We start from the raw sequence: 18,771 nt of genomic DNA, 5'->3' as shown, positions 1-18,771 counted from the left end.
AACTAAGTGTGCCTCCCTGACCAATATAGTTTAATTTTTCTGCTTATGAACTTTTATATGAATGGATCTCACAGCATATTGCCTCCATGTCTGCTTTCTCTCTCAGCATTACATTTTTAAGGTCCATCTGTATTGCTTTGTGCTGGTATAATTTAGAAGTCCTCGAAGTGTGGCCTGTGGACTCTCAGGGTTTCCCTGAGATTCTCCCAGGGGATCTGTGAGGTCACAACTGTTCTCATGATTATTTGAAGCTATGATCTGCACTTTCCACTGTTGGCGTTGGTACCGATGGTACAAAAGTCATGGTGGGGAAAACCACATGCATCTTAACATGACCCCAGACTGTGCTAGTGGTCGTTTTAATCTTTCCACTGGAGAATGTCCTTGAGAAAGCAGGAGAAAAGCTTGATTTTATTAAATGTCAACCCTTGAGTACATGTCTTTTTGATATACTGTGTGAGGGGTGCCTGGGTGGCTCAGTCAGTTAAATGTCTGCCTTTAGTTCAGGTCATGATCCTAGGGTCTTGGGATTGAGTCCTGCATCCGGATCCCTGCTCAGCAGGGAGTCTGCTTCTCCCTCTCCCTCTGCCTGGCTCCCTGCTTATACTCTGTCTCTTGCTCTCGCTCTCTCACTCTGTCACCCCCCCTCCTTCTCAAATAAATAAATAAAATCTTTTAAGATTTTTAAAAAAAATTAGGATTCAGGGAAATTTGTATTTACCACTATGAACGTGACAGCTTCTCAGCACTTAAAACCCTTTCTGGTGAGATGGATGGTGACATTAATGACTGTTTTTTGTTTTTTTAATGTCATATAGTGAAATGTCATCATTTGGAAGACTTGCATAATTTATTGAGTTAATGTTTTCCAAATGATGTGTACATTGTAACAAAATCACATGTGGGTAAAAGACCTTTCCACACGCAAGATGAGTCCATGGATTTAATGGATTTTGATGTACGTAATAGTATGAAAGTTCATCCATGGGTTTCAGATGCCACATCGCATCAAATCTTTAATTCTCACTTGTTGTATTTTGGTGTAGTGTCAAGGAGGTATACCCATGATCACTTGAAAAGTCAGTTAAACTATACCTTCCTTTTCCAACGAAATATCTGCGTAGTCTAATTTTCTTCATGTGCTTCAATCCAAACATCATCACACAACAGATTGAATGTGAAAACAGATATGAAAATTGAGCTATTTTTGTTAAGCCAGATAATAAAATAGATTTGCAAAAATATGAAACAACCACCCCCCTTCTTACTTTCGTTTCAGAAAACAAATGGTTATTTTTCATGAGAAATGTTATTTATGTTAACATATTTTGTTATTTAAAAATGAATAGATCTACATATGTAAAAACTTGGTTCTCTGTGTATGGCTATACATAACAAGATCTTTGGGTTGTTTTTTTTAATTTTTATTTATTTGTGATAGTCACACAGAGAGAGAGAGAGGGAGAGAGGCAGAGACACAGGCAGAGGGAGAAGCAGGCTCCATGCCCACGGAGCCCAACGTGGGATTCAATCCCGGGTCTCCAGGATCGCGCCCTGGGCCAAAGGCAGGCGCCAAACCACTGCGCCACCCAGGGATCCCGATCTTTGGGGTCTTTTAGTAATTTCCAAGAAGGTCAGAGGGCCCTGAAAGTGAAAAGGTTGTGTTATTTTCTCCATCTTGTTAGAGCGTACTGTTCCAATGTAAGCTTTTTGACCCATTTATCCACTCAACTACTTCTGGGCATTTGCATTTTCCAGTTTGGGGCTGGTACCCGGTGCATACAAGCACGCCTTTCCATACAGTGGGTAAGAAGGAGTGGACATCCTGGGTGGTTGGGTTTGTGTCCCTGTAACTCATGCATTCAGCTTTTCTAGGTGAAGCCTGATTTAGCCACGTTCCAGCAGGATACAGAAGGCACTTGAACCGGGTGTTCTGAGAGCTCAACAAGGGGCCAGTTTACAAACATGCAGGCAGAGTTCAGTAAACAAGCGCATGCTAAAAAAAAAAAAAAAAAAAAAAAGAAAACAAGCGCAGGAGAGGACAATGCCCTGGCATGGCGACGGCTAGGCCCTTGCTGTGTCTCCCATCTCTAAAGGCGTGTTGGGCCAGAGCTGATGCCTCGGCTAGTGGAGGGTGGCTGTGTGGGGAGGCCTTCCCATAGGAGGTGGGGCCTCCTGACAGCTCACACGGAGGCCTGGGGCTGGGCCTGGGTGGCAAAGGTCCTGACTTCATTCTCCTCTTGCCTTGGTCTGAGAGGGAAGTGTGATGATGATTACTTGGGGTTGGCCTCGGGTCCATTTGGAATTGGATTTTGTGTGTGGTGTAAGATAAAGACAAGAGGAGCGTCTGGGGGCCTCAGTGGAACATCTGCCTTCAGCTCAGGGTGTGATCCCAGGGTCCTGGGATCTAGTGCCGCATCAGGCTCCCTGCAGGGAGCCTGCTTCTCCCCCTGCCTGTGTCTCTGCCTCTCTCTGTGTGTCTCTCATGAATAAATAAAATCTTCAAAAAATATATATTTTATTTTTAATCTTTTGCCCAACCTGGGGCTCAAACTCACAACCCCGAGATCAAGAGTTGCCTGCTTCTCTGACTGAGCCAGCCTGGAACACGTGGGTGCTAAACATCTGACCCTTAATCCCAGCTTGGGTCTTGATCCTCGGGGTCGTGAGTTCAGTCTCCATGTTGGGCTCCACGCAGGGCATGGAGCCTACTTAAAAAAGTTAAAATTAAAAAAAAATGTAGATTAAATTAGATTAAAAAATACAAAAAAAGTCTTACTAAGATTACTTATGGGTTACAGCACTTTAGCTGAAGATTCTTTTGGATTTTCTATGAATGCACTCATGTTGTCTACAAAGAATGACAGTTTTATTTTTCCCTTTCCAGTTCTTACACATTTCTTTTACTTGCTTTGTTGCACTAAGACCCTCAGTAAGTATTCATTGAAAGAAGTGGTGATCATGGGCATCTTTGTATCATCCCTGATCTCTGAGAGAAAGCTCCAACATTTCACCATTAAGAATGATGGTTGTTCCCATTTTGTTTTTAATATTCTTTATCAGATTAAGGGAAGTTTCCTTCTGTTCCTAGTTTTTATCTGAATGGATAAACTTCTAAAATCCTTATTGAATATTAATTTATCAAATGTTCTTCCAGCATCGAGTGAGATGATAGTGTGATTTTTCTGGCTATTTTATTATTGTGGTGAGATATATATATACACACACATATATATGTATATGTACATATATATTTGAGTTTTAAACTAACCTGGCAAGAACCAAGTATTCTTTTTCTATACTTCTAGATTCCTAGATTCTATTTGCTAATATTTTGTTTAGGATTTTTGCATCTTTGTTCACGAGTGAGATTGTCTTAAAATTTTTCCTTTCTTGTACCGTCCTTATGATATTTTGCTATCCAGATTATGCGGGTTTTAGAAAAATGAATTGGAATATCTCATCTCTGTGTGTTCTCAGACACTGTTCAGACAGGATTCATGTTATTTCTTTTTTAACATAACACTATAGCTCTCTTTGTGGGCAAGTTTTTCTTTAATAGATGTAGAACTTCTCAGATCTTTGGTTTGTTGTGTCAGTTTTGATAATGATATTTTTCTAGGAATTTCTCTGTTTCTTTTAAATTTTCAAAATTTCTAGGCATAGAGTTGTTCGTCATACCATCTTACTTTCTGTAGGATTTGTAGTACCGTTCACTCTCATCCCTGATCTGCTAGAGTTGCACCGAGATCTAAGTCATAAGCGTTGAGCTGTATTCTACAAGTGTTAGTGTGTTGTATTTTCACTGCTGTTCAGTCCAAAATAATGGGGGTGTCTTCGTGGTACATATGAGTTATTTAGGAGTAGATGGCTTGTGGTTTCCAAATGTAAGGGGATTTTCAGGTTTATTTGGTTATTTCTAATATCAGCTCCCCCCTGGTCAGAGACCATACCCTGGAAGACTTGCTTGTCTGGCCCATCATGTGCTAGGGTCAGCTACAAGGTCAGCCACTGGGCATGGGTCCCTTGTGCACAATATCACTCTGTCTTGAGTATAATCACAGTTTTCCATGGTTATCCGCTGGTTATCCTCTCTCTGTTCCTGCTAATCTGTTTCTTTAGTTCTGTCATTTTTGCTGTATACACTTGAAGCTGTGTTACCGCATATATGCAAATGCAGGATGTTTCTATCTCTCTGGTGAATCCTCATGAAATGCTGTTTAGCAGTGATGCTTCTCGCAAAGGATTAGTTTTGTTTTTTTTTTTAAGATTTTATTTATTCATGAGAGAGAGAGAGAGAGAGAGAGAGAGACTCAGCCAGAGGAATAAGCAGGTTCCCTATGGGGAGCCTGGTGTGGGACTCAATCCCAGGACCCCGGGATCACAACCTGAGCCGAAGGTAGATGCCCAACCACTGAGCCACCCAGGTGTCCCTCCTGTGTCTACTTCAGATGGTACATCTGTGGGAAGAGAACCCTCGCTGAGCACGGAGCCTGAGGGGGGCTCAATCTCATGACCCCGAGATCACGACCTGAGTTGGATCCAGTGTCAGACCCTCACCCCGGCGCCCCAGGGTGTCTACATTTTAAACCCCATGTTAGCGCCTGCCTTTGGCCCAGGGCGTGATCCTGGGGACCCGGGATCGAATCCCACGTCGGGCTCCCGGTGCATGGAGCCTGCTTCTCCCTCTGCCTGTGTCTCTGCCTCTCTCTCTCTCTCACTGTGTGCCTATCATAAATAAATAAAAAAAATTAAAAAAAAATTAAACTCCATGAGGTGCTTCCCACTTCTCCATATAGTCAGTGTTCACTTAGCTTTCTCTTGTCGCTATGTTCCTCTCCACCTCTTACTTCCCCTCCTCCTTTTAGGAAGGGCCACCTTGTGTGATAGCACCTTTATATCCTCCTTCATGGTGTTTGAAGTCCGCTCCACACCCAGCACGGGGCTCGAACTCACGACCCCGAGATCAAGAGCCAGTGGGCTTTCTGCCCCGACGTACTTGGATCAAGTTCCTTCTCTGTCTTTGGTTTGGAGCTTATAGCATTTTTGTCTGTGGCTGGATGCCTTTGGTCAATGTTGGAAAATTCTTAGCTTAGTTGTCTCTGTAGAGACTCTTCTGCCCCCACACTGTCCGTCCTCCTTGGACTCAGGCGTCTTGAGTCACCTTTCACCATGTCCCATGGAGCCACTTGTATTTAATCCTGTTTTCCCCTCTGTGCTTCAGCCTGGATATTTGCTTCTGATAAATTGTGGAGTAACTGACTCTTTCTTCAACTGTGTCTAATTTGCCATTAAACACATCCGGTGAATTTCTAATTTCAGTTACTCTGTGTTGCAGTTTTCATTTTGGGTTTTCTTTTTGTGATTTCTTTAAAAGGCTTTTTATGTCTGTTTGTTTGTTTATGGCTTCTTTTTTATGGCTTTTTTCTTTTAACAGTTCCCAAAACTCCAGCAGAATCCTCAATCAGGTTTTTTAATCACTTGAACATATCCAAGATGATAACACAAGGCGACACAGGGGTGTGAGGATTATCTTGGATTATGGTCACAGGTGATGGCTTCTGTGCCAGTTATTGGACCTGAGAAACTGGGGAGGTGATCTGCAGCTCTTGGTGCCATGAAATTCTTTCTGGAGGTTTGCTCTGGGTGGGTGGGAGGATGACAGGGACTAGCATCAGGGATGGACACATCCCGGCTGGGCTTTGGGCTGTGCGGGGCCGGTGTTCCTGGTACACCCCTAACCCTCATGGTGTAGCCACCAAGGACTCAGGGGGCCGGGGTGGGGGAGAGGGGGACATCAGGGCTGTTGCCAGCCACTCTGCTCAGCCTCTTGCTTTCTAGCCTCATGTTTGGGGTTGGTAACTCTCATCTGCATAAGCAAGAAAGAATAATCCTGTGTTGTCAAATTCTCCATCACATTCACATTGTCCTTATTTCTCATGAATGTTTGTCATAGTTGCTTTGGTCTGTTTGCATCAAGGTGCAGGCATGGTCACCATCCTGGAATTACTTGCTCTGTCTCTTCTGATCTATACATTTCCCCTCTTCTCTGGTCCATTGTGCTGTAGAACCTCTCGTAGTCTGGATTTTGTTGATTGCATTCGCGTCCAGAGGCTTGACCAGATGTGGATTTGCGATGACCTTAATGCCAGGTCATCTCTCAAGTTGTGGTGTTGAGATTGAAAAGCAGGGTCAGTCAGAGTCTGGGGTTTTATCGGCGAAGTTCGTGCAGTAGTTGTGTCTTCACGTGCCATTCATCTGAGAGTGTGGCAGCCGTGGGGAGCACTGTCCAGATGCGTCATCTCGTGAGGCCTGCACCCCTTCTACGTGGACTGGCTTGGTGGATTCTGTTTGACTCAGTGTATGTTATACACCACCCCATGCATGCCCATACTACATTTTCAAATTTGTTTTTGGATGATTGCTCTTTTTACAGAATTTTGGCCTTTCTTCCCCCAGAGAAGCAATAATGATTAATATTTTAGCGATCGTTGCTTTACTTTCTGGATTCATCTGTCCTTGAAGTATTTTTGTTGTTTTACCCTCATGCCTTCCTTTTATTATTGTACCTTTGTTCTATTTAGTCATTAAGAGGGAAGCTCTCAGAAGAAATGTGTCCACTGTATCACTCCATTTCCTGATACCCATTCTGCTCTTTATTTTCTCCGCTGGGACTTTTTGTTTTTTTATTTCATATGATTCCTTACAGCTTTTCCTCGCTTACCTAGCCACCTCTTTTACCCTTATGTGTGTCTGTTCCGGTATTTAGAGTCCCTGTTATCCTACCTCCCCTTGTAGCTATAAATCAGTTTCCTAAACTTTTCTTTTAGCTTATTTTATAGGTAGTTTCCATGGGTACATTCTTTGTCTGAAACCTTTGGATGCTGTTTTCCTTCTTCTTTTTTTTTTTCCTTCATATATCAGATTTTGGTTTGATTTTTTAAAAAAATATTTATTTATTTATTCATGAGAGACACACAGAGAGAGGCAGAGACCCAGGCAGAGGGAGAAGCAGCCTCCCTGCAAGGAGCCCGATGCGGGACTCGATCCCAGGACCTTGGGATCAATCACAACAGGAGCTGAAGGCAGATGCTCAACCACTGAGCCCAGTGGCTCACCTGGTGAGTGACTCACCCAGGTGCCCCTGCTTTTTTTTTTTTTTAAATACACACATTTTTGTCTGTTTCCCTTAGGTAAGGTATGTGATGACATCAGCTGGTGTCTTAAAGGCTATGCAGTTCTGCAGAATGTCCTCATGGCTTCAGCAGTGTGTCCAGCTCTCGCTGGGCATTTTCCTGGACTCACCTGCTATAGCGAATCCCCTTTCAGCTTCCCATGATTTTGCTGTGCTCAGAGGGGGGTCCTTATCTTCCCTATGAATCAAATCATTCCTTTTTTTTTTTTTTAAAGATTTTATTTATTTATTTATTTATTTATTTATTTATTTATTTATTTATTTATTTATTTATTTATTTATTTATGGTAGATAGAGAGAGAGAGAGAGAGGCAGAGACACAGGAGGAGGGAGAAGCAGGCTCCATGCTGGGAGTCTGACGTGGGACTCGATCCTGGGACTCCAGGATCGCGCCCTGGGCCAAAGGCAGGCGCTAAACCGCTGAGCCACCTAGGGATCCCCCATTCTTTTTTTTTTTTTTTTTAAGATTTTATTTATTTATTCATGAGAGACGGGGGCGGGGGAGTTGCAGAGACACAGGCAGAGGAAGAAGCAGGCTCCATGCAGGGAGCCCAACGTGGGACTTGATCCCAGGTCTCCAGGATCACCCCCTGGACTGAAGGCAGGTGCTAAACCACTGAGCCACCCGGGCTACCTGAATCAAATCATTCTTGCTGTTCATCAGTAGCATTTCCAGCCTCTCAAGCTTAAATACTTGGGGCAATTGTAGCTTGCCTCTTTGGCGGTTTTTATGCTAAGAGCTTCCAAGTACCTTTGAGTCTCCCTCCCCTGAGTGGGTTCTCATGACCCACAGTCTCCCTCTCACCTGGGCCCTCTCCCTGTGCTAGGACTGATGCAGTAGTCTCTATTCCCCCCACTACTCACCTCTTGCCCTTCAGTATTTTTTCCATGGAGCCTCCATATCTATACTTTTGCAAATATGCTTCTTCCCTTCATTGCTCCTCTCCTCCGAACTTCTAATAGCTGATCACCCTCGCAGGACACAACCTAAATAGTTGAGTCTGCCTTTCTAAGCTCCCGCCGCACACATTCCATGGTTCAAACCACTTTCTGTGAAGCTGAGTTTCCCACTCTGCCTCAGCTATATCCTGGCACCAAGTTTTAGGCTCTCCTAGTTTTAATAGGAATTTCTTTATCCCTCCTTTTGACCTTTTAATAGTCTTTAAAAGAACATCAGAGACCATCTAGGTCTGAATTTCTTTCCTCGTTTTAAAATTTCTGACGAGATGGCTATGACTTTCAGGGCCTGGGGTTGGTTGTATGTTCTGCTCTGGAGTTTCTGTCCTATTATAATCCTGTTTGTCTTTCTCCTTTCCTTTTCGTACTCCTTTCTTTTTTAGTGCCTAATTTTGTGTTTTGTTTGTTTAGTGCGTATATATTGTTTTCATACCCAGAGTGTGGTATTTCTGAAAGGTACATAATGTCCTGTTTGTGTATTCAGACAGTGAATGAAGTCTAATTGGAATGTCAGGCTCTCAGAGACATTATTTTAATAATATATCACCCTCCTGCCATGTGCCTTGGGGAAGATAAAGATGACACAGTGTCGCCTCCTTTATCAGTTCTAGAGGAGCCTGGTATCGGAGCCAGTTTCCAGATAGTTTGAAGTGAGCTCTTTAAGCACTAAAATTGAATAATATTTCCACATAAACATTTTTTACTCCCCCTCTTTGGCAGGCACGGGCTACTGATGATTATTTAACCTTGTTTTTAGATGACGTACTCATATTTGTGAGACTGAGTCATCTTTGTAACCCTAGACCTCAGAAAAGTACCCACCACGTGGGAGACACATATGTTGAATTATTTCTGATTTAAATGTCATTGTTATGCTCTGCTAACCATGCCATACATGCCGTGGGATGTCAAATGGAACTTCCATATTCTGATTTTCTTGGGGTTTTTTGTTAATTGGTTGGTTTTGGTTTTGGTTTGGTTTCTGATTTTTTCTTTTTGGCCGATTGGTAATTTACCTCTTATAAAAGTGAAGTGTAGAATCTGTAGCTTCATGACAGACTGTAATCTAATTTTCCAATGGAAAAGCGAGGTATATATGAAGATTCATTGAGGTGTAGATAGTTAATGTCTTGTTAATTTGACCCTGTACAAATTAAGCTCAATAAACTATGAACCAAGATTGCCTGGCCTTAGCTTTCTCACCCTTAATAAAACCCCTGTTTTTCTTGCCTCCTGTTGCCTTTTGGTCATGTGGTGGCAGAGAGAGGCTGGACTGGGTAAGTGAGACAAGGGGCTTGTCCACAGTGGGGAGGCCCTGAGCTGCCCAGGCCTCTCCAGGAGCTCCCCGGACATGAGAGCCACAGCCTGAAGACCCGAGTGGTCAGCTGGGGATGGGCAAGCACTTACTCTTGGCCTCAGGCCCAGGATCAGCTCAGAAGGAAGGCACACAGCCCCTGTTGGTGAACTTGAGGCAGAGCCTTTGGCCTTTTGTCCTCTCTCTACCCCTAGCCCAGGTGGCAGGTGTGATCCACATCCGAGCCTCTGGTTGTGACATAGGGAAGCTGCAGGGAGAACAGCTCTAGACGTGCTTCTGATCACTTAACTTCTCCTGGCAGGCCTGCATTCCCTAGTTGGAGCGTTAGTTAGTAACCTAACTGCAGGGTTCACAGGAGAGCAGTCTCTTGAGTGCCTTCTTGTGGCAGCTGCCAAGGGGTTCAGCCTTTATGAACACAGCTGTTGCTGACAAGAGCCTGGGGTCTCTGGGGAAGCGGGTTGTGGCATGAACACCATCAGTCCTCAGCCTTTTTCGTGTCCTCTTGCCTGTAGACTTGGGCACTCAGATCACCAGATCACCCAAGTCGCCCAGATAAGCAGATTGCCCAGATACGTAGATCGCCCAGATCACCCAGATCACCTTAAATGAAAGGCCTGCATCCATCCAGTGTGACAGACCGCCCTTTCCAGATGCCTTGGTCCCTCAGTAGGCTGGAGTCCTCTGGTTCTTCCACCACCCCCAGGGGCAGTTCGGCACCTTCTTCTTAGAAATCATTCTTAGTGAATTGAGAAAACTCCCCAAAGTGCTCTTACTGTCAATTCTGAATCAGGGTTATTTTGCTGATCAGGAAAGGTTTGTAACTTTTAAACTAATGGTCCTTAAAAATTATCAAGCACCTGACTGGGTGAATGGGTGGAGCACACAACTCTTTTGTGTGGTTTATATTTATCAGTGTTTACTGTACTTGAAATTACAGCAAATTTAAAAAATATTTCTCAGTTTGGTTGACAATAATAAAGCATTTATTTATTTAAATAAATTCATAAAATAACTGTGTAGCAAGTTAACATGAGCAAAGTATCTTTCATGAAAAAAAACTATTTTCTTTCCTTTTTTTCTTTTTTAAAGCTATACTTTACAGAGCAAAAAAATTCAGAGAAGTTTTACACTTTTGCAAATCTCTTTAACAGCCACCTTTTCAGATCATTCTTCTTTGATACTATACCAAACTTAACAAATGGTATTTTCTTAAAGATTAGTTGCAATGTGGAATCTGAAACTATATTACTGACCTTTCATACCTTCTATGCTCAGGAAAGAGTGACCATGAAAAGTGAATAACCTTATCTTTTCAACCTTCCAGTAATAGCCCTAGGAGGTCAGGAAGCATATGTGATTATGACCATTTTATCCAGGAGAGTGCCACTTAGTAAAGCATCTGTGGGAGACCTTCCTGTGGCTTAGAGTTGCCCATCCTTGGCTAGATTTAATTGGGGAATAGACCAGTTACTTCAGAGATGAAGGCCTCTATTCCAGTCACTGTATAGTTTCTGACTGGCTGATATGTTTAGGATTTTTTATTTTTAACCACTGTATTTTATTTTTCTTCTAGACTTACTCTGGACTCTTCTGTGTAGTCATAAATCCTTACAAGAATCTTCCAATTTACTCTGAGAATATTATTGAAATGTACAGAGGGAAGAAACGCCACGAGATGCCTCCACACATCTATGCTATATCTGAATCTGCTTACAGATGCATGCTTCAAGGTAACTGGAAGTGTTAGAGTCCTCAGTACTCAGTTTCTTAAATGTGATTTAGTATTTTTGTGTGTATCTTGATCTGTTCTCCAAAGGGCTTTACGCTTAAAAAAAAAGATTAAAAAGAAAAGAGGTAAATGTTTATTGCGGAAGAATATTGAATTCTTCAGATGAGAATGGGCAGTGTGGTCATTTTCTGGGGGAAGCAGGTAAGGATGATTGCGGCTTCATAGCTACATCACATTAATTTTTTCATTGAAAAGCATCTAGTTTTTACATACATTTGCTCTTTACCACATGCCGGTATGGTCACAGCTCTCTCACAGTATGTTTCAGAACCCACAGAAGGAGCCACAGGAGGAATGATAGAAAGAGTAGAGGCTTCGTTGGGAAAAGAAAGGTCATAAGATATTTCTGTCTTAAATACATGTAAAGGGAGCAACAGAAGTTAGAAAGCACAGGGCAAGTTGGTTGATGTCAACCGATTCCCTTTGGATTTGGGATGAATTATAAATCTGGAGTCATTCACTTGCATGATGGTGCATTTAGACATGGCATTTTCCTGAAAATCAGAACAGTTTTGAACACATTGCATATTATTGCTCAAAAAGACTGCATTGAACATAGGCCTTCCTAGTGCTGTGTGAGATCCCCTGTAATGACGCTGCATCTCCTTTCATCTTTTAAAAAAGAAACTTTTAAAAAAAAATAAAATAAAATAAAAAATAAAAAATAAACTTTTTAAAAAAAATTTTCATTTATTTATCCATGAGAGACACACACAGAGAGAGAGGCAAAGACACAGGCAAAGGGAGAAGCAGGCCCCCTGCAGGGAGCCCGATGTGGGACTCGATCTCAGGACCCCAGGACCATGCCGTGGGCCAAAGGCAGGCGCTAAACTGCTAGCTACCCAGGAATCCCCTAAAAAAGAAACTTTTAAAGTGTCCTAAGACCTATTGGTTCTTATGAGATAGTTTGGTGATCTTTGGGGAACAGAATAGGCTGCCTCCTGCTGTCGCTGACTTGCGGTTCACGGAGGCTGGGTCTAAATCTGAGGGTAGCATGAAGCCATTAATCAAGAGCAGGTCTCAATCCCTTATTTCATGTTTTATATAGACGCTTCTTATACCAGGTCCCTTGGCAAATAGGAGGTCCTTCCCACCTAGAAGACTGTCATCGATTGGTAAGGACAGGTGAATATCCACAGTCAGCTCAGGCTAAGATGACATTTAATACTCTTTCTGATTCTCAGAGCCAGAGAATCCTAAGAAATGCCTACAGCTCTGGTGCATTGCTGATGGTGGAGAAAGGATGGTCAGCTTTCTTGCTTTCGGTTCTGTGTCTCTGTGAAGAAGAATCTTTATATATGCAGAAGAGCAATTTGTATGAATGAGCAAACTTTGCCTTATATAGGAGAAGAAATTGGAGAAAGGATACTCCTTCTCTAATTAAATCCATATTTCCTCATTGAAACAAGCATGTTCTCACAATTGAGATGGGTCCCTGAACTGTGATATCTAGGAGGGAAGTTTCCAGAAAGTGGGGGCAGAGTCCCATATACAACCCTAACTTTTCAAAAGGGGAAGAAGCTTCAGGCCACTGAGCTTCACATACCTGCCAGGAAGGATTCTAGAATCTATTGTTAAAAGTTGAAGAACAACACGAAAATATGCCCCACATTCCTTTAGCTTAGTGGGCAGGGAAATTATAGTGGACAGTGTTTGCTGAGAATCAGGACTTCCACGTAGCCTCCCACAGTCTCCTGTGATGTCCTCATGGCTGTTGGTGGGAAAGGTGCACGTGAGGTGCTGGTTGGTGATGGAGGTTGTCCAGCTTTGTCAGGGTGTCCACAAAGGGGTATCCCATTGGGACATTTTTCTCAGGATACTTCAAGATAAGGGACGCATGCATGCCCATGCAACGTGTAGATGACTTGAAACTTCCATGCCATAGATACATTTGAGAAAAAGAAACAATCTTAAAAATTATCTTGACAGGTTGAATGGAAAAATCGAATCTAACAAAACAGTTAACAGGGATTAAATGTTAATGTGCCATTAATGTTGCCAGACCAGCTTTATGCATACGAAGTGGGGAAGATGTGGCTTACCAACCTATTGTTTTCTCACTGATACCATCATTAATGCTAGAATGATATATATTGAATATTATTGTGTGCCAGGCGCTGGGCTAGGTGTTCTATGTGTGTGATAAAATCTACAACAGTCTTATAAAGTAAAAAGAATCACTGTCCTGCTTTTACAGAGGCACAAAAAGTTAAAAACTTGACCCCCGAAAGTATAGAGAGTTAGAGGTTATGAACTAGGACTTAAAACCAGGGCACTGTGACACATTCTTTTCCACAATAATAAAATTCCATATGAAGAATAAAAAGAACTGGTTAATAGTTTTGATTACAAAACAGTTGAAAAGTGTGACACAAAATGAAAACCGAGAAAAGCCCACTGTAAACAATTTAATTGCGTTCCAATCTGTAGGTGGGGGGGCTGCATGCTCATGGAGCACACAATACAGCTGAGTTGGGACTCGCACTAGACTAAATGCCACTGGGCCTGTGAAGAATATCTGAGAAGAGACCAGGGGACAACTCAGAGCACAGGGTCCCACTGAACAGTTTGTGTCTTGCATGCACAAAGCCAGAAGAGAGCTTCAACTTGTTTCCCTAAGTTTGGATGCTAGAGGATACCATATTAATAAAATGCAGAGTGTGTCTGGCACATAGTAGTTGCTCAAGAAATGTTCATTGAATGAATGAATGAATGAATGAGGCCTCCTGGACATAAACTTGGTTGCAAAAATCACAGACTCCGTTCTTGTTAGATTCATACCTAAATAAAATATATACCCTCACCTAAATAAGGGTGTCGTGTTTTTTTAGCGTTAAATGGAACTTTAAATATAAAAATTTCCAACCTTGCACTGTTGATATATAGAAAGGTTTTTAAAATATATGTATTGGTGTATATATATATATATATATATATGTGTGTGTGTATATATATAGGTATATATAAATATATATATATATATATTTTTTTTTTTTTACAACTTTGCAAAACTCACTTATTCTGGAAGGTTTTTTTGATAGAATATTGGGATTTTCTGTGTAGATCATCATGTCCTCTGCAACTAGAGACATGGCTATGTCCTTCCCATCTTAGGCTTTGGACTTTTTTCTTGCCTTATACTACTGAATAGCTGTGGTGACAACAGACATCCCCCCCTTATTCTGGTCTCGGGGACAGCATTCAGGTTTCCACCATTACGGATGGTGTTCACTGTATGGGCTTTTTTTTGTACATGCTGTTTATTGGATGTGTGAAATTCTCTTTATCCGTTGCTTGCTCAGGTAGTTTAGATCCTGAGTGGATGTTGAGTTTTATCAAATGTTTTTTCTCCTTCTATCCAGATGACTAGGATGTTCTTTAGTCTGTAAATGCGGGGAGTCAGATTGTTTGCTTTTAGACGCTGAGCTAACCTTGCCGGGATAAATACCACCTGCTTATTGGGTGCCCTCCCCTTACCTCCCCCGTGTGTATTGCTGGATTGGATCTGCTAACACGTTAAGGATTTTTGTGCCCTTGCTGATGACAGACATTTGTCATTTTTTTGTATTATGATGTCTCTGTAGCTGGAGGCTCAGGGTGAGGCTTGTCTCTGAAGATGGATCAGAAGATATTCCTTCCTCTTCAATTTTCTGGAAAGGTTTGGTTTTTTCCCTTAAATGGTGTATAGAATTCACAGGTGGAGTATGTTTTCTTTGTGGGAAGGTTTCTAATTACAAATTCAATTTTTTTTAACAGGTGTAATTGACGTATAACATTGTGTGAGTTCCACAAACTCAATTTCTTTAAAAGGCATGGGGCCAATCAGGTTATTTCTTTCGAAATGAGCTTTAGCAGTTGACATCTTTTTAAGAAGTTGTCCCTTTCGTCTTAGTTGTCAGAGTGGGCCTGTGGGGTTCAAGGTAGTTATTCGCAGATATTGGTAATTTGTGTCTTTTTCCTTATGAGTTTGCTAGAGGTTTATCAACTGTATGATTTTTCTCAAAGAACCAAGATTCGGTTTCATTTCTTTTTTCTTTTTCCTGTTCCCCACTTCATTGATTTCTGTGCTTTCTCATTTCCTCGCCTGTTTAATTTGAATTCGATATGCTCTTTTGTGGTTTTTTTAAGGTAGGAGCTGAGGTCATTGATTGGAAACCACTTCCACTGTTGAAATGTGATTTAGCTTGGTGTAGATTTATCGAGGAGCTGCATCTGTGATTCCTGGAAGGTGCTTTGGAAATCACTGAGCTAGGAGAAGAGTTTGTAGTCTTCAGAAGGCTAGTTGCATTTTTGAAAGTGAAATTGTCTCCCTTAAATAACAATATGAGGCTGTGGTTACATTTACAGGATTTTTGAGCTCAGTCATTGTGTGTGGTGACAATGCTTTCACCAGCCCTTGTAGGATGAAGGAAAAGAGTCGGGGGGTCACAGTCAGAGAGAATCTTGGAGGTGGTCAAACCCAAACCCTTATGCATGGGTAGGGAAGCGGAGACCCAAAGCCATACAAGACCAGACAGACAGACACGGAGGATGGGTGATAAGTCTGGCTAGCGGAGTTGTTTGGATTTGGGTTGGGCTGGGGGTGAGAAGCATGGAGAATGAAATATGGAGCAGGATTGAAGAGTAGGTGGTTGTGTAGGTCTGTGATTTCAAACAATAATAATAAGTACATACAGATGCAGGAAGAAAGCCATTCTGAACTAATGAGGTGGCAATTGAGTTTCGGTTAATTTTTACACGTTTTGATGTATGAACCAGTTTGGAAAAGCCATAAAAAAGTTAATGAAGTTCTATAGAAGTTGCTGAGACCTGGAGAATTTAGGGGCCTGAGGGCTCATATTTACAATGAATAAGCAAGGACTTGATAAAATCCTAGCATCCTAGGAGAAGAACCTGACGCCAGCAAGGTCGCAGCGCTGCATGTGTAGACGCGAAGTGAGTTTGCAGCAGAGAGGGAACCAGCACACAGGAGCTCAGTCCCCACCATCCTGCCCAGGGTAGGGGGCCCTCGCACTAACTCTCCCTCAGCCCCCCAAACAAGGCTAACCGTAGCCAGTATGGGAGTGAGGAAAGAAGACAGCCCAGTCTCAGGCAGCACCTTGTAGCAGGGGAGATACAGTGGCTGGGGAAAGCAGGTGGGTCTGGGGAAAGCAGGTGGAAGGAAGGGCTTGGCGTGGCCCCTGGGAAAGCCAGCCAGTAACCCCAGTAAAGGAGGCAGTGGTCAGCCCGGTCCTGGGAATGTCACCTGTGCAGCTGGAGGAAGGACTGCGGTTAAACATGCTCTTTGCAGAACTCGGTTTATACAAAGAATATATGCATGGGTTTGTTTATTTTAATAACATTATGGCAGAGCACACAAACTCTTTATTTCTAAAGGCTTTTTACGCCTAAACTGCTGAGACCCTCATTGGGTCCCCGGTGGCAGCCACCTGAGGCACAGCAGGCGCAGGAGGGAGTGACAAAAGATGTAGCTGGGCCCGGCCCCATGAGCACAGGTCCTTTCTAAGCAGTGGCAGCCTTGGTTAGTGGCGTAGACCACACAGGTGCCAGAGGCAGACACACAGGCCCTCAGCCCTCTGCAGCTGTGGAGCCTGGGTGGATTCCCCCGACCCCCCTCCAGGAGCATTTCTCATCTGTAAGATAGACATTTGGGTTCACAAGTGATTGGAGGTCATACATCCCACACTGCAGATTCATCCGTGGGCTAGACATGGATTTGAACTTCACCTTTTCATTTGAAAAATCGAACTGAAGACTCAAACAGTCATCACTTTAAAATCATGTTCGATTTTTTTTCCTGGTACATGTCTTTTATTTTGGGGGATGTGTACTGCTTGAACTTGAGACTGTTTAAACTTTATATCGGTGTCTGTCCACCTGCCACCTTCTCTGCTCAGAGTGTGATTTTTTGTTTTTTCCTCTTTTAAGATCAAGTTAATAATGATTCCTCTCTGGTTATGAGTGTCCTGGAAGCCTCTGTGAAAGGCAGTGGCTTCCAAACCTGACCCTGCATCAGAATCACCTGGGGAGCCTATTTACAGAGGGCATTTCGGTCCCTACCCCCCTGAAAATGATTCAGTAAGGGAGGAGCTCTGGGGGTCGCATCTTTACAGGGCTTGTGCATCAAGGCTGACAGGCATATAATAAGCCTTCGAGAAGCCAGGGCCCTCATTTACCCCTAGGAATCTGGCATTATCGTGAGCGAGCAAGACTGGGTTTAGGGCTACATAAGGGGGTGGGGAGCAGAGTTACTAACGTGATGAGGGCCTTTATTGCAGCTTTATTATATCGCATATTTGAAAAACCAGGCAAATGGTCACCTTGTTCTTTTGTTTGTTTTTTATAGATCGTGAGGACCAGTCCATTCTTTGCACGTAAGTAAATATGAACGTTCAGACTTGTTTTTGATTCTGTTGGAAACAAAAGCAATTGCGTTTTTTGTTTTGGGGAGAGGGGGGAAAGTTGAGCAGTAATTTGAAGAATTCGATGTAAAGCTTACAGTTATTCTAAGACTGAGATGATGCAGATTGCTTAAATCACTGTTTGGCTGTCACACCTGGTTTCTCTGACATTTCACAGTGTTTATGTGCGAAACTTGTGTGTGTGGTCCCTGCGTACACCTGTGGCCTCCTGCATGTTCCAGCAATGCATTCACGTTACCTGGTAAATGTGACCAGCAGTCATGTCCTTGTGAGCTGAGTGCTGGAGCACCAGGATCGAATGAAGCCGTATTGACAGCAGGACACCATTAGTTTGGCTTAGAAAGACCAGCCTGGCCATGGTGTGGGTGAAAAATGAATTGGAAGACTGGTCGGAGGCTGTTGGGCATTGCAGGCAAGGGCTGGCTAATGGCTTCAGGCAGCAGTGTGACCGCACCTGGAAGGGAGTGAGGAGACACACCGAGTATGCAGGGGGAGTTAGTGAAGGGGTCCGAGTGTCTTCCCCCCGCCGGCCCTAGGAGACTGGGTGTGGGTGGGGACACTGGCTGTGATGCTGCCAGCCTATCTTCCCATCTCTGCCCGCCACCGTGCTGCCTGCCTGGAGGTGGAGCTCAGGAGAGGGCTGCCCCAGGCACTGAGACCTGAGCTGTCGATGCAGGCCTGTGAGAGGGGCTCCTTCCAAGAGGAGGGAGAGAGAAGGCCAGGGGTGGAAAGACACATTCAGGGGGGCCGAGGAGGCAGGAGGGTGTGTGTCGGCAGAGCAAGCCCCATGATGACGGTGCATTGTATATGTCCTTCCAGCATCTGGGGGCTAAGAGGGAGGCAGAGGCCAGACTATGCTTGAGGCATGATGGGGAAGTGATAAAGTTAACACCCAAAACACTGAGTATAGGCCTGCTGCTCTCAAATAGCAAGAAGCATGAAGGGTGGTTGTGAGAGACAACAGAGTCTTGCTGTTCGCGGTGGAGTGTTTACTGGAAGAGATTTTTTTTTAACATTTTATTCATTTATTTGACAGGACAATTGGGGCGGGGGGAGGTGTTGGGGAGGGAGAGGCAGAGGGAGAAGCAGACTC

The 18,771-nt window shown here is 43.3% G+C and overlaps 1 protein-coding gene across 8 annotated transcripts in view; it reads left to right on the top strand.

The window, feature by feature from the left end:
* The window catches only part of MYH10 (myosin heavy chain 10), a 120,672-nt gene that overhangs the window by 9,945 nt on the left and 91,956 nt on the right, over positions 1–18,771 (top strand). For all 8 annotated transcript variants that reach the window (XM_038536839.1, XM_038536840.1, XM_038536841.1 and 5 more), the window contains 2 exons: positions 11,041–11,197; positions 17,603–17,630. In XM_038536839.1, coding sequence (XP_038392767.1) covers positions 11,041–11,197; positions 17,603–17,630 — 185 coding nt within the window. The remainder of the gene's footprint in view (positions 1–11,040; positions 11,198–17,602; positions 17,631–18,771) is intronic.

This window comes from Canis lupus, chromosome 5, assembly GCF_011100685.1.
Source record: "Canis lupus familiaris isolate Mischka breed German Shepherd chromosome 5, alternate assembly UU_Cfam_GSD_1.0, whole genome shotgun sequence".
Taxonomy (NCBI): domain Eukaryota; kingdom Metazoa; phylum Chordata; class Mammalia; order Carnivora; family Canidae; genus Canis; species Canis lupus.
Note: the sequence above shows the minus strand (reverse complement) of the source record. Positions and strands in the feature narration are given on the sequence as shown.